Source organism: Prionailurus bengalensis, chromosome B1 (genome assembly GCF_016509475.1).
Source record: "Prionailurus bengalensis isolate Pbe53 chromosome B1, Fcat_Pben_1.1_paternal_pri, whole genome shotgun sequence".
Classification (NCBI taxonomy): domain Eukaryota; kingdom Metazoa; phylum Chordata; class Mammalia; order Carnivora; family Felidae; genus Prionailurus; species Prionailurus bengalensis.
This window is the reverse complement of record NC_057344.1, coordinates 205,490,425-205,512,884: the sequence shown is the minus strand read 5'-3', so window position 1 is coordinate 205,512,884 and position 22,460 is coordinate 205,490,425. Positions and strand designations below refer to the sequence as shown.

The 22,460-nt window shown below is 57.0% G+C and overlaps 1 protein-coding gene across 1 annotated transcript in view; it reads right to left on the bottom strand.

Annotated features, from left to right (window-relative positions):
• The window catches only part of LETM1 (leucine zipper and EF-hand containing transmembrane protein 1), a 41,272-nt gene that overhangs the window by 16,180 nt on the left and 2,632 nt on the right, over positions 1-22,460 (bottom strand). The window contains 6 exon segments of the mRNA XM_043573181.1: positions 3,247-3,450; positions 4,128-4,265; positions 4,833-4,976; positions 13,063-13,232; positions 13,235-13,512; positions 19,355-19,415. Of these exon segments, the coding sequence (XP_043429116.1) occupies positions 3,247-3,450; positions 4,128-4,265; positions 4,833-4,976; positions 13,063-13,232; positions 13,235-13,512; positions 19,355-19,415 (995 nt within the window).

Below are 22,460 nucleotides of genomic sequence, written 5' to 3'. Positions count from 1 at the left end.
CATGACCTGAGCTGAAATCAAGACCTGATATCCAAGCGACTGAGCCCCCCAGGGGCCCGTCTCCTCCTCTCTTCTCCTGGGAGGCTGTGTCTCCACGCGGCTCACTCCCTAGCTGCCCGGTGAGGCGCCACACGCGGCTACTTTGGGCCTGCCGTGTGCTTCCTCACCTCCGGTCTCCGGGCGGGCCCCACTGCTTGGCTCCTCTCACAGGGACGTGAGAATCCTGTCTCAAGCCCTCCGAACACAAAGCCTAAGCCCTGCGTATCACTTACTGCAGCTGGCCACTCTGACCACACTAGTAATAAAGGCCAAGTCCCACGTCCTCCCTTGCTCCCGCTTCCTGGTCCCCAGGGGCATCAGCGTCTCATGTAGTCCTGAGCAGGGGCTGCACCCGCTTCTAGCGCAAACGTGAGTCACAAGCTCCCTTTGATGGCTGATCTGTCTGTGCCCCCTCTCAGTTACACCCACAAATTACACCCGTGGTAGTTTGGAACAACTAGGGGGCTGCCTCTTTGCTGCCAGGCTCCCCATTCAGCCTCCGCCAAGCCCCAGAGGAGAAGCCAGGGTAGCGGGGAGCCCTCCACGTGCCTCCGGGGCTGCCAGGGGCAGGCTGGCCCCACCTGGCCTCTGGACGCCATCCAAACGGGGGGGGGGGGGGGTGTGCAGGGAAGGTCCTGGAACTGCCAGGCCCCCTGCTGGTCCCTATGGACACTGTGCCCCGGGGGCCGGAGCGGCAGCTCGTTACCACCCGCCGGGGAGGAAGGAGCAGCCTCGTCAGCTTTCCCTGACGCCACCCCAGTTGTGACATCCTGAAGAGGGTGGAGGTCTCAGCCCTCACCCACCGGCGCCTGCTGTAGGGGGACTACTTCCTCCAGTGTCTGGCTGGAGTAGAGCGTTACTGTCTGAAGCCTTCTGTCCTGCTAGGCAGTCCCTTTCCTTAAAAAAAAAAAAAAAAAAAAGTTTATCTACTTATTTTGAGAGCGAAAGCGCGAGCGGGGAAGGGGCAGAGAGAGGGAGAGAGACCTCACCAACCGTGACATCATGAGCTGAGCCAAAATCAAGAGTCGGACGCTTAGCCAACTGAGCCTCCCAGGCGCCCCTGGAGAGCCCCTTTCCTGTCCTCTGGCCAGAGGGAGCAGGCTTTTCTCAGGGTTGTTTTTGTGTGTGTTTTAAATAATCTCTCTGCCCAACGTGGGGCTCGAACTTACAACCCTATTGGTTAAGAGCCCTGCCCGTCAGGGCTTCCAGAGTCCGCACTCATCAGCAAGCCTCAGCGGCCGCTCCTTCAGCACCAGGGCGTGAAGACCCACCTGGTTGGTCCTGGGGTCCCAGGGTCGTCTTCTCTCCACTTCTCAGAGACTTCTTGTATTTGGTTTTTACTTCACGTCCAGGACAGCGGAGGCCCAGGCCACCTTCCTGACAGTGCAGGCTGTTCTGTTTCAGAGGGCTCTGAGGCACTGAGCCGTGATTCGTCCAAGGTCACAAAGCAAGGGAGTGGCCAGGACTCCAGCCGGGGCCACCTGCCCCTAGCTGCCTCTCCTGAGGTGGGGGCAGCCACACGCAGGCTCCCGGGGAGTGAGGTGGCCCCCCGAGGACTGCCCGTGCCAGCCCCCCTCACGCCCACAGAGTGGGTGTCCCGAGCGCCTTCCGAGACGCAATGCGTACACAGTGGAGGAAGGACTTCCTTTCAACCCTACAAACCCGCAGTGATGGCCTGCCACTTCCAGCTACGGCCAGGAGCCGGTTTTTGCCAGATCGGCACCCCTGCTGAGAGCTACTAGAAAAACCAGCTGAAACGAACACAGAAACAGGCTCGGAGGCACCAGAAAGCTAGCACAACAGGGCTCGGGGACAGCAAGATTATGCAGACCGGGAAAGACGGGGCAACCACGGGGGTGTGAGCCACTGGGGACCCAGCGACACTTGCCGACGCGTAGCCGACGCGTAGCGCAGGCTCAGAGTCCAGGCCAAAGGCCCCTGCTCAGAGGCAGAGACACCCCGCCAGAGCCAAGAGGCTGCTGCCCGGGGAGAGGGAAGCGAGGAGCCGGGCAGGAAACGTGCACAGAGCGGGGTGGGGGGGGGGGGGCTCCTGGGCTCTGGTCCGCAGGGGGCACCGCGAGGAAGGGACAACGGGGAGCTGCAGCCCACACTCTGTCAGGGGAGCAAGCCAGAGGCAGCAGGGCCGGCCCCGATCCGTGGTTAGTGGTCTCAGGCCGAGCGGCCCCTCTCTAGCGGGACAGACCCAGGCGGGCCCTGCCTGGAACCTCGGAAACTTCTCACGGACAACGTCTAGGTCCAGGAAGGAGACCCTGCAAACCAGCCCGAGAAAGCAAACCGGACAAAAAGACCCACGGACCACAGCTACTGGAGTGGTCAGACACGAACTATGACGAGCACGTTCGCGAACACAGAGAAGTGGCCGGGAGCACAGACCGGACACCTCCGAGGTGCCTGTACGGCCGGCAGACGCCGCAGATTCCGGGGCCAGCAGCTCTCGGAGACAAGGGAGAGGTGTGGCAGCTCTTCCCGGAAACACTGGAGGGCACGCTCTCAGAGAAAAGGGAGGGTTTTAGCAGCTCTTCCCGGAAACACACTGGAGGGCACATGCGGTGTGGCCGCAGGGCTGTGGGCGGGGCCAGTGGGGGGGGACACCGCGGTCAGCACAGCCCTAGGAGCAAGGTGGTTGCTTTTGACCTCCTGCCCTTCTCCTCAGGAGCCCCAATCCTAGGTCACTCTTCTCATGAAGACTGTCAAAGATCGGTCACAAAACTCTGTGTCAAAAGAGCGTGGCTTCTGTTTTGTTTTTTGGTGCAAGAAGATGATTTTATTGAAGCACGGGGACAGGACCCGTGGGCAGAAAGAGCTGCCGAAAGACGTTTGTCACAGCGCGGCTTAGGTGGGCAAAACGTTAGCTAAAGTACCGGTGAGTAAGTCACGACGTGTCCACACCATGAAACATCAGGCAGCCACTAAAATTCACTGTTTCAACAAGTACTTAGCGACACGGGCAGGTCTCCTAATGTCACGCCAGGGGACAGACCGTAAGGGCCGTGCGGTTCCCACGTCATTCCAGGAGACGCACGCGCACGCTGGGTGTGTGCACGCAGGCCACGGTGGGCAGAGGCGCCAAGTGCCCACCGCCGCGATCTGGGAATGACAGGACCGCTGGTGACTCCGCCTCCCCTACGGTCAGGACAGCGGAGCCCCAGGTGCCTGGAGAGGGTGGTCGCGAGTGCGGGGGCCCACCTTGTCGTCGGCCTTGATGGAGCGCAGCCTCATGGTAAGCTGGAAACGCAGGAAGTTGTTGGTGCCGATGGACTGCAGCTCCAGCAGCTTGCACAGGGCCACCAGCTGTGGTCGCGTCAGGTTGTCCAGGGTCAGCTCGTCCTCGAACAACTTGGAAAAACGCAGGATCTCCTCGTTGCTGGGTCTCTCACCGGTCTCTCGGATCTGTGGGAACAATCAAGCGAGCCGCCCACTGGGGGGGGGGGGGGGGGCTCCCCAGCACCGCCCACGGCCTCGGGCCACACGCCCCAGCTGGAAGTGCCCTGGACCATCCACAACCCCCCTTCGGATCTCCCTGGTCACCAGGCTCCTCCTGGGGGGCAGCCCCTCGAGGGCTCTAAGCGCCCAGCCTGCACTGGCTCCCCCGGGGGGATGCCTCCCTGCAGCTTCCGGCCCCCCTCCCGCTCGTGGACCCTTCCCGCCCATGCCAGCAGAGCCGTGGCTGTGGCTGTGGAGCAGCCTCGGGGCCCATCCCCTCCTCCCCCAGCCTGGCCCCCCCAGCTCGTCACAACGGCAGGGTCTTAGTTCCGAATCTACTGAACTCTGCCTCCCCTGGGGCTGCTGCAAAGTACGGAGTCACAGGCAAATAATTCTGATGTCAGCAAGCTCAGGACAGCAGGCCCAGCCAACATCCCCGAGCAGGGTTAAACCCCCTAGGGCACCAGCCCACGGCCGCCGCCTGGGGGCTCCACTCCCGCGTCCCGCATCCCGCATCCCGCATCCCGCAGTGAACAAGAGGGACGGGAGGCGTGCCCCTACGAAAGACGGGGCGGCCCTGAGGCGCTACCAGGCACTCGGGACCAGAGGGCTGAGGCCCCCAGGGCTCTGAAGCATCACGGCACCTTCTGGAAAAACACGGAGAAGTCTTTGGTGGCATTCCCCTTGGCTGCCTTGTTCTTCAGGGCCATCTCCTCGATGGTGTCCTGGAGGAACTTGGCCAGCTCCAGCTTGACCCGCAGCTCCTTCTTCAGCCTCTCCTCCTGTGAGGTCAAAGAGGGGGTGCTACCCTCCCCTGGCCCGCACCCCGGCCCCCGCCTGCTTCCACCCAGCACGGGGTCCGCTTTACCCCTCAGCCGGGCACCTCCCGCACTTTCCTGAGCGGCGTGCGCTCCCCCCAGGGACTGTGCCTTCCCAGACTTTCGCTTCCAGTTCGGGGCCTGAGAAGATAGTCGTGGGGCCCCTCGGGGCAGGAACCGGCCACTGAAGCTTCGAAGCTTCGTGGGCCGTTGGGCCGTGGGTGAAACAACGCTGTGACTGCGGGGACGGCAGATGGGCCCTGCCCTCCGCAGGTCGCACCGCCCGCGGGCGGCCTCTCCCCGTGGCCTGAAGGACAGTGGGCTACAGAAACCGCGCTTTAAAACACATTTAAAGAAAAACAACTCCGTAACCCACCGTCTACTAATCACAGCACAGCATGACCCAATTAGGAAGAAAACATACAACTTCAAAACCATCGACCATCTGAACGTCAGTCACAAACAACGCAGACGTTGTAACTACGTCCAAATTCGCTCTGAAATGAGCTCACGGCCCCGACGCCCCGTCACCTTGATGGACTGGGTCTCGAACGTGGACGGCAACATGTTGGGGAAGAGCTTCACGGCGACAGGGAGCAGGAACTCCATGAACGGCACCACCACAAAGACCAGGAAGGGGACCAGGCGAAAGAGGTCAGCGCATATCCGGAGAAACTGGGAAAAGGCGGAAGGGAGCAGGGGGTGAGGCGTCAACACCGCTCACGACGACCGTCGGCGGCGCGACGGCAGCCCAAGCCCGACGGGGGTCGGCGAGGGCGCTAAGTCCCGACAGCCCGGCACGCTGCTCCCAAAGGCATCTGTTTCTCCAGCGTCCACACCACGGGAAGACAGCCTTCAGAAAGGCTAGGAGGGGCGGAAGCCGGCGTGGGGAGCGGACCGCCCATCCCTTCTCGCCCCGTCCACCGGGGTTCCCGCTCTGCGGAGACAGCCTGACGCAGACACCGTGCTGCCCCCTGAACTCGGAAGCCAGCCAGATGAGAGCGGCAGGCCGAGGTCGCCAGGGGAGGCTGTGGCCACACCGTCCGCCCCAAACAGCCCGCAGAGAGAGTGTCACGGCTGTTTCTCGAGAGGGTCTGACCACACAGCAACAGTTAGGCCAAAACCCAACGCTTCCTCGACGTGAACCCACTACCGCTGACACCAGTAAACACGTTCACAAGTTGAAAGCATCGAAAGCCCCCGAGTGACACTCAGCGGACACTCGCTGCTGGGTCCCCAGGCAGCCTTCTCTTCAGTCTACTCAGTCAACACCTTTGACCCCAAGCTGCCTAGGCTCACAGGAACCAAGATGGACGCTCATGCCGGTCGAGGTGTGCATTTCCACGGTCGTTAACTACACGTCTCCGGAAAAGCGAGGTCATTCCTAGAAACGGCTTTGTTCTGGCCTCTTCTGACACTTACAACGGTCAAGTGGCATGTTCCCGCCGGGGCGCCGCTCCCCAGATCCTGGCGGCCCCTCGCGGCAGTTGGGAGCCACCTGCCCCGTGGTGGTGCGCACTGTGACCACCCGGCCGGAGGGTCCCCTCCCCGGCACTCTGTGGAGGAGACACCTGAGGCTCTTCTCCCTGGGCAGCACTCACCCAGCTCTTCCCAAACCAGTCTCTGCTCCAAGGGTCATGGAACAGGGACCCCGACCTCGAGCCTGTCTTCCCACGTACAAACCTTGCCCGTTCACTTTTCTATCTGTCGTCAAAACAGACTCACGGATTCCTGTACTTTTTCATTTGTTTACAATTTATTACTATTTTTACTTTTATGCTCAAATGGTCCCAGAAGAGGCCCTTCAAGCTGGTGTCTGTGTTTTCTGACATTCCTCCTTAATTTTTTTTCAGCAGTTCTATCAAGGTTTAATTTACATTCCGTGACACTCACCCACCGTGAGTGTGTAACTCAATGATTCTTGGTAAATTTACAGCCTGTGAAACGATCACCAAAACCCACCTTTAGCACACTGTCATCATGCCATCGGGCGCCCTATGTCCATCCGCAGTCCATCTCAACCCTCAGCCCCAGGAAAACGGTAAATCGATTTGTTTCTCTCGGTTTGCTCACATAGGGCTGTAGAAGACATTCTTTGGCATCTGGCTTCCGCCATGAGACACACAAATGCTTAGGCATGTTATGTCCTTTCGATGACTGCACCCCTTGGACATTACGAAACGTTAAATGCCAGGATGACCTTCTTCATCCCTGGGCATCTTTGCTACGAAACCACCTTAGTCTGATGTCAAGGTGGCCACGTCAGCTTTCTTCCGACTGCCGTCAGCAGCACTTACTTTCCCCCATTTTTTCACTTTGAATCTATTTGTGCCTTTACTTTTTTTTTTTTTTTTTTTTTTTTAAGATTTATTTTTAGGCCATCTCTACACCCAATGTGGGTCTCGAACTCACAATCCCAAGATCAAGAGTCACAGGCTCCACTGGCTGAGTGACCCCGACGCCCCTATTTGTGTCTTCACATTTGAGGGGTGTTTCTTGCAGACTGCACGTAGTCAGGTCTCGCCTTTTAATCTCATTTTACAACCTCAAACATTTAATCAGCAGGAAACCGTATGATCATCCAAACAGATGCAGAAAAAGCGTTTGACAAAACCCAAAATCCATTCCTGATAAAAACTCTGATGGAATTTACAAAAATGATACCAGAGGGGCACCCGGCTGGCTCAGCTGGTGAAGCATACGAGTCTTGATCTAGGGATTGTGAATCCGAGCCCCACGTTGGGTGTAGAGATCACTTAAAAGTAAAATGTTTAGGGGCCAAGACATGATATCGAGGTTCACGAATTCAAGCCCTGCATTAGGCTCTCTGCTGTCAGCACGGAGCCCACTGTGGATCCTCTGTCTCCCTCTCTCTGCCCATCCCCCGCTCGTGTTCTCTCGTTCTCTCTCTCTCTCTCAAAATACGTGTTTTTTTTAAAAAATGTTAATCTTTACAAAAGATTACAAATGTTCACAAAAATGGGAAAACAAATGTTTGCAAAAAAAAAGTAAAATCTTTAAAAACAGTAACAAAGAAACAAAAAAGATCCCAGAACAACCGTCTTTGGTGACTCTGCAAGATATAAGATCAATATATGAAAATCAGTCGTGGGGGCACCTGGGTGGCCCAGTCAGCTGAGTGTCCGACTCTTGATTTTGGCTCGGGTCATGATCTCACAGTCTGTGAGTTCGAGCCCTACGTCAGGCTCTCCACAGACAGCACGGAGCCTGCTTGGGATTCTCTCCCCCTCTCTCTCAAAATAAACAAACATTTAAAAAAGCTTTGTAAAAATTAGTTGTATTTCTATATACAATTGATCCTTGAACAATACAGGGTTAGGGGCACTGACTGTCCCATACAGTCAAAAAGCCTCGCATAAATTTGCATCCCCCCAAAACTTAACTACTAAAAGCCTAACAGCCTACTGTTGACGAGAATCCTTAGCAATACGTAAACGATTAACACACACTTTGTATATTGTAGGTATCATATGCTGCATTCTTTCAATAAGGCCAGACAAAAGGAAACGTTAAGAAAATCTTAAGAGAAAGTACATTTATAGTAGCGTACACGTTTTCATATTTTTTCCATGTTCGTATATTTATAAAAAATTGGGGCGCCTGGGTGGCGCAGTCGGTTAAGCGTCCGACTTCAGCTCAGGTCACAATCTCGCGGTCCGTGAGTTCGAGCCCCGCGTCGGGCTCTGGGCTGATGGCTCAGAGCCTGGAGCCTGTTTCCGATTCTGTGTCTCCCTCTCTCTCTGCCCCTCCCCCGTTCATGCTCTGTCTCTCTCTGTCCCCCCCCCAAAAAAAAAAAAAAAAAGTTGGGGAAAAAAATAAAATAAATAAAATAAACCCACCTAGAGATGGATCCACACGGTTCGAACTTGTGTTGTTCAAGGGTCACCTGTACTAGCAATCAACACGTGGAGACTGAAATTTTAAAAGCTCTGTTCACCCACACGAGCCAAAAGACGGAAGAAACCCAGTGTCCGTGACTTATGGACAGGTGAGAAAGTGTGGTCCATCCACCCAATGGAGTGCTATTCAGCCTCAGCCTCAAAAGAGGACTCCTGCCGCCTGCTGCCTGCCACCACACGGATGAACTCTGAGCAGACTAAGTGCAGTAAGCCAGTTACGAAGGGACGGACGCTCTGTGACCTCCCTTACGTGAGGCCCCAGGGGAGTCAGATCACGGAGACAGAAGGGAGGTGGTGGGTGTCGGGCTGGCGGAAGGGGGTGGAGAGTGAGTGTGGAACGGGGGCAGAGTTTCAGTTTGGGGAGACAGCAGGGTTCTGGAGACGGGTGGTAGGGACGTTCACGACACTGGGAAGGTCCTCAGTGCCGCAGAAGCACAGACCTAAAAATGGCTAAAAGGGTAAATTTTAGGTTGTTTATTTTGTAACAAAAAAAACCTATTTATAATAATGTTAAGAAAAAAAGAAACTGCACAACACTGTTGAAAGAAATGAAACAAGAAATCTGTTTTATTCCACACCGGCCACGCCCAGAGGTGCCCGCGTTCTCTTTACTTTCTGACCCAGGCTCCTCCTCTTGTACCACTGCTGTCCCGGCTGTTGCTGGGCTCCGCCTCCAAGGAGCCCTGGCTCCCCCTCGTGGGGAGGAGCGAAGCCCAGGGCCGGGGGCCCAGTGTGCTCACGGCTACCAGGCTGTGGCTGCTGCCACATCTGCTGGAGCACGAGGCTCGCTCGACCACAGGAGGGGTCAAGGACCAGATGAGAGCAGGCTGGTGCAGCCAGAGCCTCTGAGGACCTAACACCCACTGCGAGGCCTCGGAGAAGCCTCGGTGACTCCCAACCACACACCTGGCGTCGAAGGAGGACCAGCGAGCGGTTTAACCGTCCCAAGAGCGTCGCTGCAGATGAAGGCATCAGCCCTCCGACGTGCTTCAGCTTAAGCAAGCACGTGGTGGGAAAGCTCTGGGAGGAGGAGCCCCTTCCCGAAGGCCCCCCGCCCTCGGCTCCCCAGAGCCCCTGGGAGCGCGCCGACCAGGCCCCCGGCTGCAGCCCCCCCGCACGGTGCTGAGGCACTAAAGGAACGCTCGGCTAACTGAGCGCGAACGCAGGCCGGTAACGGGCCAGAGTCTGCCTGCACGGCCGCCGGACACTTGTCAACAGACGCACGCCGTGACCAGACCTCAGCCCTGCTTCTCCATCCTCCCTGCTGCAACGTTCACACTGCCACCGAGAGGCATCTCCAGGGTGCGCCGACTCTGCTGTGAGCATCTGGGGGACAGAAACAGTCCTTCCAAACCCTGCAGGTCCACGGGGCCCAAGGTCAGAACACAAAACTACTTTCCCAATACTTCTATTCCACAGCAATCCTCAGACGTTTCTGTCATTCTCTGTTTCACATGATCAGCATGCATTCAACAGTTGTGACCTTAAATTCACATTTCTTTTTTTTTTTTAAGGAGGGCTGACTTTCAGCTGATCGCAGTGAGGGAGCTGCTGTGCCATGTGGGACGCCACCACTCAGAAACCGGTCGTCCACGAATGGTTTAAAGCACCAGGTTCCCCACGAACGTGCGCTGCATGACAGGCAAAGGGGTGGCCTTGTTGCCCAGGACGAGGGGCTCTCGGCACCCAACCCTGGTCCTGACGCACCAGGGCCGGCCGGCAGGGCCGGCGGGGGACCAGCCATCCGAGGCCATCGAGGCCCCGTGGTGCTGTCCTATCATTCCGCCTGGGTAGGATTCTGACTCAGAGGTGGCCAGTCATAATCCCACAGATGGCACCTTCGCCCCATTGGAGCCTCGGCCAAGCACATACACCAGGTGTCTGGACTGCGCCTCCTCTGGACTGAGGATCACCATGGCAACCACGCCCCGCCAGTGGGGTACAGCTAACTTGTCTCACGGCGGTCCAAACCCAGCTCACGTTCCCTGGGGGGTGGGGGGGGAGGAACAACCCAACGTTTGGTGAATTCTGCTTCACGACAACAGCAAGAGTTAAATTCACATTTCAAATCTATCTTCCACTTAAACGACTCCTACAAATTATTTTACAACCGCTTGCCTTTGTAAATATCCTAATTGTAAGACTCACTCTTCTATATGCCAACATTTTGTTCAAATTCAAATCACCTGGAAGGCCCTGAAACAAGGAGAAGAAAGCACAGCCCCACAAAGCCTCTCCCATGTGCTACCCCTGCCAAGTCCATATGCACACAGGGACCTCTCCCTGGGACCTCTCGTTGGGACCTCTCGCTGGGACCTCTCGCTGAGGCCTCGCTGGGACCTCTTGCTGGGGCCTCTCGCTGGGACCTCTCGCTGGGGCCTCTCGCTGGGACCTCTCGCTGGGACCTCTCGCTGGGGCCTCTCACTGGGGCCTTGCTGGGACCTCTCGCTGGGACCTCTCGCTGGGACCTCTCGCTGGGGCCTCTCGCTGGGGCCTTGCTGGGACCTCTCATTGGGGCCTCTCATTGGGACCTCTCGCTGGGGCCTCTCGCTGGGACCTCTCGCTGGGACCTCTCGCTGAGGCCTCGCTGGGACCTCTTGCTGGGACCTCTTGCTGGGGCCTTGCTGGGACCTCTCGCTGGGACCTCTCGCTGGGGCCTCTCGCTGGGACCTCTTGCTGGGGCCTCTCGCTGAGGCCTCGCTGGGACCTCTCGCTGGAGCCTCTCGCTGGGGCCTTGCTGGGACCTCTCACTGGGGCCTCTCACTGGGACCTCTCCCTGGGACCTCTCGCTGGGACCTCTCCCTGGGGCCTCTCGCTGGGGCCTTGCTGGGACCTCTCGCTGGGACCTCTCGCTGGGGCCTTGCTGGGACCTCTCGCTGGGGCCTCTCGCTGGGACCTCTCGCTGAGGCCTCGCTGGGACCTCTCGCTGGGGCCTCTCGCTGGGACCTCTCGCTGGGGCCTCTCGCTGGGACCTCTCGCTGGGACCTCTTGCTGGGGCCTCTCGCTGAGGCCTCGCTGGGACCTCTCGCTGGAGCCTCTCGCTGGGGCCTTGCTGGGACCTCTCACTGGGGCCTCTCACTGGGACCTCTCCCTGGGACCTCTCGCTGGGACCTCTCCCTGGGGCCTCTCGCTGGGGCCTTGCTGGGACCTCTCGCTGGGACCTCTCGCTGGGACCTCTTGCTGGGACCTCTTGCTGAGGCCTCGCTGGGACCTCTCGCTGGGGCCTCTCGCTGGGGCCTTGCTGGGACCTCTCACTGGGGCCTTTCACTGGGACCTCTCGCTGGGGCCTCTTGCTGGGACCTCTCGCTGAGGCCTCGCTGGGACCTCTTGCTGGGACCTCTCGCTGGGGCCTCGCTGGGACCTCTCGCTGGGACCTCTCGCTGGGGCCTCTCGCTGGGACCTCTCGCTGGGACCTCTTGCTGGGGCCTCTCACTGAGGCCTCGCTGGGACCTCTCGCTGGAGCCTCTCGCTGGGGCCTCTCACTGGGACCTCTCGCTGGGACGTGCTCATCTGCTCCCACTCGTTTGTTTTTGTTCTTACGAAGTCTCATCATCCTCACGGAAGCAGCAAATGCACACAGCTCTCGCGGGGTAGGGGAGCAGCGCACGGGAGTCCGGGATATAAAGCATTACATTGTGATTAACTCAACAACGCGCCTCGTCATCAACATCCGACAGACGCTAACAGGATGATCCTGAGATTCCAATACGACTGTCCTTCTTTCAATTCTCCATCTGCTCCCTTCTAACGTGGCATCCCAGGGGAAATCCCAGCCAGCCAAACAAGCACGACCCAGGCTCTCCAGAAGTTCTTGAGAACACGTATGAAATCAGAAGCCAGAGGAGCTCTCACACCGAACGGCCAGCTCCCCAGGTCGCGTTAAAGTCAAGTCCTTGTTTTCTCACAGAGGAACCTTCTGCACCTTTCCTCGGAGAACCCTAGGGCACTGAGAAGTTAAAGCTGCCCCTGGGGCCCCGGGGACCCACCAGAAGAGAAAAGAGCAAGAAGGGGAGAAGGGAAGGTCTACAGTGTAACTGTCAGTTATTTCAGGCAAAGTAAGGCACCCAGAAGGTCTGAGCTCCTGAAAAATAGGAGCGATCTTTTTTTAAGAGCTGGCGAAGGGCAGAGGTGACTGGCTGGCTCAGTCGGTTAAGCGTCCGACTCTCGATTTTGGCCCAGGTCAAGATTTCGCGGTTCGTGGGCTCAAGCCCCGAGTCAGGCTCTGGGCTGACAGTGAGGGGCCTGAGTTGGATTCCGTCTCTCCCTTTCTCTCTGCCCCTCCCCTGCTCACGCTCACTCTCTCTCCAGATAAATAAACATGAAGAAACAGGTTTAAAAATAAAAGAGCTGGTGAATGGCGGAGAAAGCTGGCGTACCGAATGCTGAACCAGAGCTCCCGGCAGCTAAAGAGCCGGTGGGCGGGCAGGTTCTGGAGCCGATGACAGAGGTGAGACCTGAGTCAGGAGCTCAGAGCCAACAAGTAAGACCCAGCTCACAGAGGGAGAAGCACAGCCCTAAAGACAGACATCTGGAAAGCAACGAGACAGAAAAGGCAGCTACCCTGCAAAAGAAGTCCGCCGGGGTGGGCACAGGCCTCCGACAGGAAAGAAGGCCGACGCGGTGGCACAAGGCCAGAGCGACGGGAGACCACAGACGGGTGTGAGAGACCCTCTGGCCGCGGAGGCACCGAGAGATTATCAGCGGTGGTACAGGAAGGTTCACGGTTAGAGTTTCCTGTTGTTATTATTATCTTCTAACCACAAGTTGCAGAAGGAAAGCCCCGGAAGTATTTGAAAGCACCTAAGAGGCGGCCCGACCGGGAGCTGCCGAGCATCCATTACCTGCCTACGCTCCCTGCGGGTGAGGCTGTGGCCGTGGAGGACCCGCCAGAGCATGCGCGCCGCAATCTTCGTGTCGATCCAGAGCAGGCGGAAGCCGTGGTAATAGTGCCTCAGCTCGTCCAGGACCCTCTGCCCCAGGGACTTCCTCACGGTCGCCTCCGGCGGGGGCTGTACACGGGGCCTCCCTCCTCCAGCTTCTTGTTCTTGTCCTTCAAGGACTTGAGGGACTTCTCCACCACAGAGTCGTCACCCAGCGGGGGCGTGGAGTGCCAGCAGCGCGTGGGGAGGAACTGAGGCCCTGTGACCAACAGGCCAGCGGGGGCGGGGGCCCACGGCACTCGGGCCACCGAGCACATGCGCCCGGGTCTCGCAGTCCAGCAGCCACGGGGATCGGTCCTGAAGGACAGGTACACGGGGTGGGCAGGAGTGCAGCAGCGAAACGAGACATTCCTTGAAGAGAGAGAGAGGAAAACAGCGATGAGGGGCGACCTCCTGGCACCTCAAACCCGCAAGCGCGACACGGACCAGGCTGCGTCACAACCACACAGACACTCAATCTTCCCAGCACCGACACCGACTCCCCACCGCGTCTGCGTGCCCAGGAAACACATCAGGAGGAAGAGGGGCTGCTGGGAAGGGGCTTGTCGGTCCCCGTGGGCTCACAGGTGGCACCAGGGCACCAAGGGGCCGGGGGCTCGAAGGAAGGGCAGATTGGACACAAACAGCAGAGCTTGGCCCCTGACCCCCGGACTACAGAACCGACCTCGGGGCAGGTCTCCCAGGTGGCTTCCCAGACTTGGGGAATTGGGGGGGTGGAGGCGGGGCAGGGAGGTCCGTTCCCTACCAGGTGACTTTCTACGAAGATCTGCAGTTCTTGAGCGAGCCCCGGAAGTTAGTGAGGACGCTCAAATCCACGGGGACCCAAACCCGTGCACTGTCCAGCAGAGACGTTTGTACCAAGTGGCGAAAACCCAACGAATCACGCCCGGGACCCGCTCCTCCGTCTTCCCCACGCTGCTGCTTCTGCTCAGCCCAGAGCCTCGATGACATCCAGCGCTGGAACACCTTACCTGCACGACTCTTGGAGCCCCGGGATCTCCTTCATACCCCACCCGTCACACTGGACGACGCTCCCCCCGCCCCCGGGCACAAACCCACCCCCGGGAGGCCACAGGCTCCAAGTCAGCTCATAGGCTCGTGCTCATAACCGACACAAGCCCAGCCTCTTCCCATCGGCTGGAGCATCTCACGGGACCTGGGCTCCGCAGCTGCCTGCCCCATCCCAAATTCCAATCCACTACTCAATGCTGAGACCTCGGGCAAGTTAATTAACCTCTCTCTGTGCTTCGTGAGCGTCCTCTATAAATGTGTGCAGTAATAGACACGTGAAGTACCCAGAGCGCCAGGTGCATACGACACCCACCAGGGAGCTGGCAGCCGCCAATCGGGGCTGGAGGAAGCCAGGGAACGTCTGGTCCAGCTGTACCTCTTACAGGTGGGGAATGCTGAAGGACAGCCAGAGGCGTGCCCACCTCGGTTCACAGCCTGCATCACGTGGGTGCAGCTGGCACAGGGCATCACCCGCCACCCATCGAGCAACCCCTCAACGGCCTCCTGCCTTCAAAGGGCAGGGTCAGTCCTGTGCCGTGAGCCCCAGGGCCCCACAGTCAACACCTGAGCGGGAAGGGCGCGGCCTTGAACCCACCCTGCCCTGACTGGGTCACAGCTGCTGAGGGACAGGCTGCACAGAGCACAGCAGACCCGCTCAGTCACTTGCGGCTGTGGGACTGTGGCCCCAGACTGTGCCTTCTGTGCCTCAGCCTCACCTCCTGATGCAGGGATCAGCCTGCCATCCTGTCTCTGTCCAACTTAATGATCCAGGCTCCCGACACTCAACGAGCAAGGAAGCAAGTAGCTTCCACAAGAAGGCGTGATGTCGGCGCTGGACAGCACAGCCAACAGGTGAAAGCAGAGACTCGCGAAAACACAGCAAGCTGAAAGGCACCCCGCATATCCACTGGGGCCAGCGAGGCTCCGGGATCTGGCTATCTTCAAGCATGCTAGAAACTAACATTACCAATATACTACCCAGAAAGGTTTAGCTGTTTTCAAAAAGCATAAAATTGTGTAACTTATTACTTTAGAAATATTCGTCAAAACAAAACTAATCTGGGCACTGCCGGGACCCTGCTCTGCCCCAGGTCGCTAGAGCCCATGGCTCGGCATCCCTCCCGAGAAGCGCCCGCCTCACCTACACGGGGTCAGTGGGCCCAGCTTCCCACAGGCCCACCACCAGACCTTCTCCTGCTTTCTCTTTTCTTCGCTCCCCTTAAAGTGGGAAAAAACCACTCTGGACAAAAGAAACGTCAACAAGAAATACACAGTCACTACAAGACAGTCTGTCTGTTCACGTGAAAACGCTGAGGGACTCCTATCAAAGGCATTCATTTCACCTAAGGGTGCGGGCTCCCACGTCCACCTCAATGTTGACAACTTGCTGCCACCTTCAACAAGAGAAAAACCAGGGGTGCCTGGGTGGCTCGGGTGGTAGAGTGTGTGACTTTTTTTTTTTTTTTTTGAAGACAGAGTATGGGCAAGGGAAAGGGGCAGAGAGAGAGAGAGAGAGAGAGAGAGAGAGAGAGAGAGAATCTTAAGCAGGCTCCACACACAGCACAGAGCCCAACCTCTATGATCCAAGTAGAAATCAAGAGTCAGACACTCAAGCGACTGAGCCACCCAGGCGCCCCAGCATGCGACTCTTGATCATGGGGTTTGTGAATTCTCACAGTTTGCGAGATCGAGCCCCACGATGGGCTTTGCACTAACAGCACGGAGCCCGCCTGGTATCCTCTCTCTCTCTCTCTGTCTCAAATAAACAGATGAAATGAAATGAAAAGAAATGAAATGAAATCTTAAAAAAAAGGGGAGAAGTCCTAAGCAGCCCCTGGCAGAGGAGTGCGTTCGCGGGTCAGAGCATTTCCCGGGCCTCGTGGCATCAGCCGCACGAACACAGGAGGGCAGGCAGAGGGACCCAGGCCTGCTCCCCCCACAGCACCTTCTGGACCCATGAAACGATGCCACAGGCACAGCACCTGCGGGCCACCTGGCACGTCCCCCTCCCAGGGGGACAGCCCACCCAGACAATGGCCTCCGGCTGGGCCACGGAGGGCGCCAACCCTCAACGTGCCGCGTTCAGTTCTTCAGGGACATGGCGTCAGCAACAAGCAAGGGAAGCAGAGGCGGGCAATAAAGCCACCGGTCCCAGGACCAGGAGGAATGGCTCCCGAAGCGCAGGCTGCCTCTCTGCCCAGAGACAAGAGGTGACGCTGCCCGCAGGACAAGGTGCCCCTCAGCTGGGGAACGGGAGGCCGCCGTCCACGGCACTGGGACCCCTGCCCGCGCCCTCCAGGCCCTGTGGTACCCAGTGCACCCTGCAGGACACTCCGGGGGCCAGGCAAGCACCAGCCACCAGTCCTCCGAGTGGTCCCATGCAGGAGCCCGAGAGCCTCACGGCAGCCCCGTCCTGCCACCGAACGACCCCCTGTGCTTGGGGGGCTTTGCAACCAAGGGGCTGCACTTTACTGGACTCCCTCTCTGCCTTCACTTTTAGGATAAAGGAGGTCAAGGGCAGCTAGATAACGCCCATCGATCGAGTGGTTCTGGATCAGAAACTCCGCAGCCGCTCACGCTCTGGGGTCGGGACCACCAGAGCTGAAAACTGAGATGACAGACCCCCTCACGGGGCACCGCCACCACACAGGCCCGCGCCACGCACGGACTTCTGTGCCGGGACCGCGTCCACGCTGAGGCTTTTTCATAAACACGGGACAGTCCCATAAGCGTTTCTTCCTAACCATTTTCTTAAGTCTTCTTTTGTCTAGCTTGCTTTATTGTAAGACTACAGCATATGATACATATACAAATCACGTGTTAATTGACTTTTTATGTTCAGCAAGGCTTCTGGTCAAGAGCAGGCTGTCAGTAGCTAAGTCTCAGGGAAGTCAAAAGTTACAGGTGCACTTTCGACTGCACAGGGGCCAGCGCCCCCAGCCCCGCCTTGCGTTCTTGTTCAAGGGTCACCGATACTTATCTGTGCCATCAAAGTAACAAGTAACGTGTGCTGGATGTGATATAAAACTTCAACTCTCACCTATAACTGCTCATTTCAAATGCATGAGTTCAGCAAAACAGCTTTATAGTTCTCATTATGTAACTTTCCTTTTTTTTTTTTTTACATATAATTTTATTTCACTTATTTTTAAGTAATCTACACCCAACGTGGGGCCTGAACTCACGACCGACCCTGAAATCAAGAGTCATATGATCCACAGACTGAGTCAGCCAGGTGCCCCTCACTGCTTAACTTTGTAAAAAAAAGTGTTTAATTTTCTAAAAATTGTTAACTTATAAAAAATTCATGTTAATAAAGCACAGAGTGCTTATATTTTAATATGAATCTTAAATGCAGGTACATTTGACTCTGAAAAGGTGCCTGAAAAATTCAACACGCATTCCTAATAAAAACATTTTAGCGCACTACGAATAAAAAGACACAGCAGAGTCCTAGAAACAAAAGCCAACCTTCCAGACTCAACACTAGATACTACTTCTTGCCTGCAGCTCTCCTGGCAAGACCCGGCTGCCGAGGGAACCCAAAAGCAGCAGAAGCAAGAGCTACTGTCACCACGTCCCAGGACCACGCCCACCACTAAGGAAAGGTGCTACAGAAGGAGCTGGAACCTAGTAAAGGGAGCGGTGAGAAGCGGCTGGACACAAGACGGCTGGCAACTTACGCGCCAGCAATAGCCACTCAAAGAACGAGACAAGAGGTCCATTAACGAGACCAAATCCAACACATCGGGGAGCTGCCTTCAATTAACACATGTGGCCTACACAAAGAAAGTGACCTTCACCTGGGAGAGAAAAAAGGTCTGTTTAAAACAAATGTTTATTTATTTAGAGAGAGGGGCAGAGAGACAGGGAGAGAGAGAGAGAATCCCAAGCAGACTCCGAGCTGTCACCACACAGCCCACCGTGGGGCTCGAACCCACAGACCGTGAGATCATGACCTGAGTCGAAGTACGACGCTTAACTGACTGAGCCAAGCCACTCAGGGGCCCCTCTCCAGATGAGGTAACAAATTAACGATCTCAAATGAGTAAAAAAACTTAAAAGCCCCCGTGGTTCCATGGGCAAGACGCTGTGAGGGGCCACCTGGGTGGCACCTGGGAAGGGGGTCCTGCACTCTCCAACAGGGAGAATCAGGGATAGAAGGGAGAGACGGGCTCCACTCTGGGTGTCTGGGACAAGGGCCTGGGATCAGGAAGAAAGGTCTGGGCATCCCACCACGTAGGTGAGGGGGATCAGAAGGAAACTGTGCTCAGGGATGCTGGGCAGAGGGAATGCAGGTGGGAGAGAACGGGAACCCTGAGAGAAGTTCAAGTCCATTTGCGACAGCGGACAGGGAAGAGTGGATGCCACTCCCTCCAGGAAGCCCTCCAAGCCTCGCAACAGTATCACAGACTTCTCACCAGAGGGAAGGGCTAAATCCACACTGCAGACATATCCCCAGAACCAGGTGGGGGTAAGTGAGCCCTGCGGCCACCACTCGCTCAACATGACGCTCTGTGAAGGACCAAATGGGGTTCAAGCGAGGGTCTGGTGTGTTCACTGAGGGAGCCCCACACCTGCAATGCTGCGTGGAGCACCCAACGTCTTTTTGCAAAGTCCATGAAAAGCCACTGAAAACAGCAGCCGTGTGAGCAGGGCAAAGCACACGGTGCGAAGTACCCAGCGCAGCTTTCCAAAACAGACGTGTGAGGGCGTCTGGGTGGCTCAGTGGGAAGTCAGATGCTCAACTTCGGCTCAGGTCAGGATCTCACGGTTTGTGAGTTCAAGCCCCGCGTCAGGCTTGCTGATATCAGCACAGAGCGATCGTCTGTCCCCCTCTCTCTCTGCCCCTCCCCTGCTCACACTCTCGCGCTCTCTCAAAACTAAATAAAAAGGATTTAAATAAACAAATAAAAAACAGATGCGTGAACAAAAGACCAGAATAAAATACATCAAAATGCTAACAATATTTGTAACAGACACTGAAATTATGAATGCTTATTTTCCAAAGACCCACTAACATGTGGTTATGTTTCAAAATGAAAAGATAAAGGGTGAAAAGAAAGGAAAACAAAAAACAGCAAAGCAGGAGGTACTGTCTCCCCACAATCAGGAGTCACACGTCACTCGAGCACTTCCAAGCTCCCACTTACAGAAGGACGGTAAGTGACGATTTACTTACAAGTGGCTTATCAACCCCACGGCGTTGGCACAACTGAGACAAGCCGGCTCTCCCAGACCACCTATGACAGAGACAAAGAAAAAGCAAGAAAAGTCGTGTCAAACCAGGCGTTTCACACCAACACCACCTTTTAGAGCCCGAAAGGGTGCCCCGTGTCTTTCACAGAGTAAGTGTCTGGAAGCGTGTTCTGAGTGCCGGAAGGTTTCAGGGTGTTGCTAAGTGAAGGGACACATTAGGAACACGGTGTCTTGGGGTAGCTCTAGGGAAGAAGGCGGACCTGAGGCAGCCCCTGGCCTCACGCACCCCTACCGGGGACACCGGGTTCCACCAGCCGAGGGCCCAGAGCCCGGCCTGAAGGTCTCCCCAGGCGGGACCCCTCCCTACTCGCTCTAGCTGATGCGCAGTTGCGCGGGACCCCCCAGTGCACAGACAGCCCCACGGGGCAAGCAAGGGCCTGATCCAAAGGGTCCCCCAACTTCTCTGCCCACAGGAGGGCGAGGGTTATGAGAACCACTCGTAGACCAAACACTGCAAGTAAACCGTATCTTGGATAAACACTACCGCTGAGCGTACAGCATGCTTTTAGGATTTTCGTGTATTTTTGACACTTTCCCTGAGCATAAATTCCAAGTCCAGTCACACGACCTGTGCTCAGACCCTGTGCTGCGGACACAAGCGGTGGAGGGGACGAGACAGGCACTGGCAATCCTGGGGCAGCACGTGCTGGCAGGGCAGAGCAGGGCTGGAAAGGCGGGCCAGCACCCTAAGACCCTCAGGCAGCAGGAGTGCACAGAGCGGGCTTGGGGTGCCGAGGCCTTACTCGGGGAGCCAGCGTGAGAAGGGAGGAGAGCAGACAGGCACGGCAGGGGACAGGTGCCGACTCCTGGACAAGCTCGGAGCAGACCAGGCAGGGCACATCCAGGCTGCTCCCAGTGGATCCTCTGGGGACACACACTTCCACTGGTCACTTTATGTAACTCAGAAGGAGCCCGATGTCATCATAGGCAACTCTCATATTCCCATCAAACATTAAATTTAGGACCTTGTAGTATGAGTGACAGCCTTGTTTTAAGCTGGGGTCTGGGCTCACATGTGGTCTCTGTGGTTCATAAAGTAACCTTTTCCATTTCAAACACTACATTTCCAATCACACCAAGTCTTTCTCACTCTAGCCGAGGACCAAACAGAGGACTCCCAGACTTGGACCAGCCCCCTGCCCTGCACACTTCCCCCCTTGCACCCCCACCCTGGACACCCCCCCACACACACACACCCCTGCGCTGGACCAGCCCCCTGCCCTGCACACCCCCCCACCCCTTGTCCTGGGTCTGCTCTCCGCATCCCTGCCCTGCACACCCTCCACATCCTCTTCCCTGGGCCAGCCCCCTGCCCTGCACACTCCCCCAGTGCACCCCCACCCTGGACACCCCCCCACCCCGCATTCCCATCCTGGGCTGCCCCCCACACCCCTGCCCTATGCACTCCCTGCACACCCCCACCCTGGGCCTGCTCCCTGCAACCCCACGCTGCACCCCCACCCCCACCCCAGCAAGCACACAAGCCATCCAGCTCCCAGAGCTGCCTGGCCTACCCCCCATCTCTACATTGTGTGAACTGTGCATCCCGATCCCACCTGGTCCCTTCCCAGAATCTCCCCACTCCGAAGGCTTCCCTGGCCCTCTGAGAAACCCCATTCCTGGAGGTGATGGGGACTCTTGAGATACGGTTCATGGGTGGGCCACTCTTTCCTTCTAGAAGTCCTTTTCTTTTGTTTTGTTTTTTTCCCAACAACCCATACTCCAGCACCAACTGGGCAACCCACCATTCAATTCTTTTTTTTTTTTCTTTAACATCTTATTTTATTTTTTGAGAGACAGAGCACGAGCAGGGGAGGGGCACAGAGAAAGGGAGACACAGAATCCAACACAGGCTTGAGGCTCTGAGCTGTCAGCACAGATCCCGACACAGGGCTCGAACTCACGAACTGTGAGATCATGACCTGAGCCACCCAGGGGCCCAACCACCGTTCAATTCTGACTCTATCCGGAGTTAATGCAAACCCACTGGTTAAGCACTCGGCACAAGACTGCTTCACTAGGGACACCAGCTGCAAGCAGGGTCCCCAGGCCACCCACACATCTGCCAGCTACAGATTTGGGGGTTCTTACGATCACCTTCAGTTTTGTTAATTCTCCAGAACAGCACAGAACTCGGCAAAGTGTTCTGCCTACTATTAGAGTTTATTAGACAGGACAGGAAAAACAGCCAGACGGTGAGGTCCCAAGGAAGGTCTCCAAGACTCCTAGGCGCAGGAGCCTCTGTCCCTGTGGGGTCGGCATCTGCAGAAGCCACCAACTCCGAGGCTCCCCAAGCCTCCCTAGTCAGGAGTCATCCTCACTTACCTAGGCGTGACTGACTACAGCCTCGGCCTCTGGTGCCTGAGCTCAATCCCCAGATCCCTTCCCCTCCCTGAAGGTCGGGGCTGGGCTGGAAGAGCAAACCCTCTAATCTCAGGTACCTTGTTAGCATAGGTGTGAAGAAAGGGGGCTCATTATAAGTAACACGAAACACCCCTTTGTTGCAGGAACTATCAAAGGTTCTAAGAGCTCTGCCAGGAACAGGGACGGGGCACAGACCAAATGTATTTCATCATATCCCACACCTTTCTCCACCTGGTTTCCAGGAGACAGGGCTCTCTGGGTTCTCTCCACCAGCTGCTCCGGGCAGGATCCTCCCTACCCACCCTCCAGCACCTTCCCAGGCACCCTGCATTGGAATACCTGTGAGGATAGGAGACTCTGAGGTCCCTTGAGCACTTGCTCTGAGAACCCACGGCTTGCCCCGGCCTGCTCCTCCCCGAGTCCTCCCCGGTTTCAATAGTCGCCAAAGGCCAAGACCTCACGGCTCTCACCCAGTCTGTGGCAAACCCGGTCAGTCCCCCCGCTACAGGGCCCCAGCCCACTCCCAAGTATGTGCCCCACACAGCAACTTCCAAAGCATGGCACAAAAAGGGGGTGAAAAGTAACTCCCCATTGTGGAGAAATCTGACAAATACTACCTCCGCCCAGTGATCAAGGTCAATACTGACTACAAAACTCATCTTGCT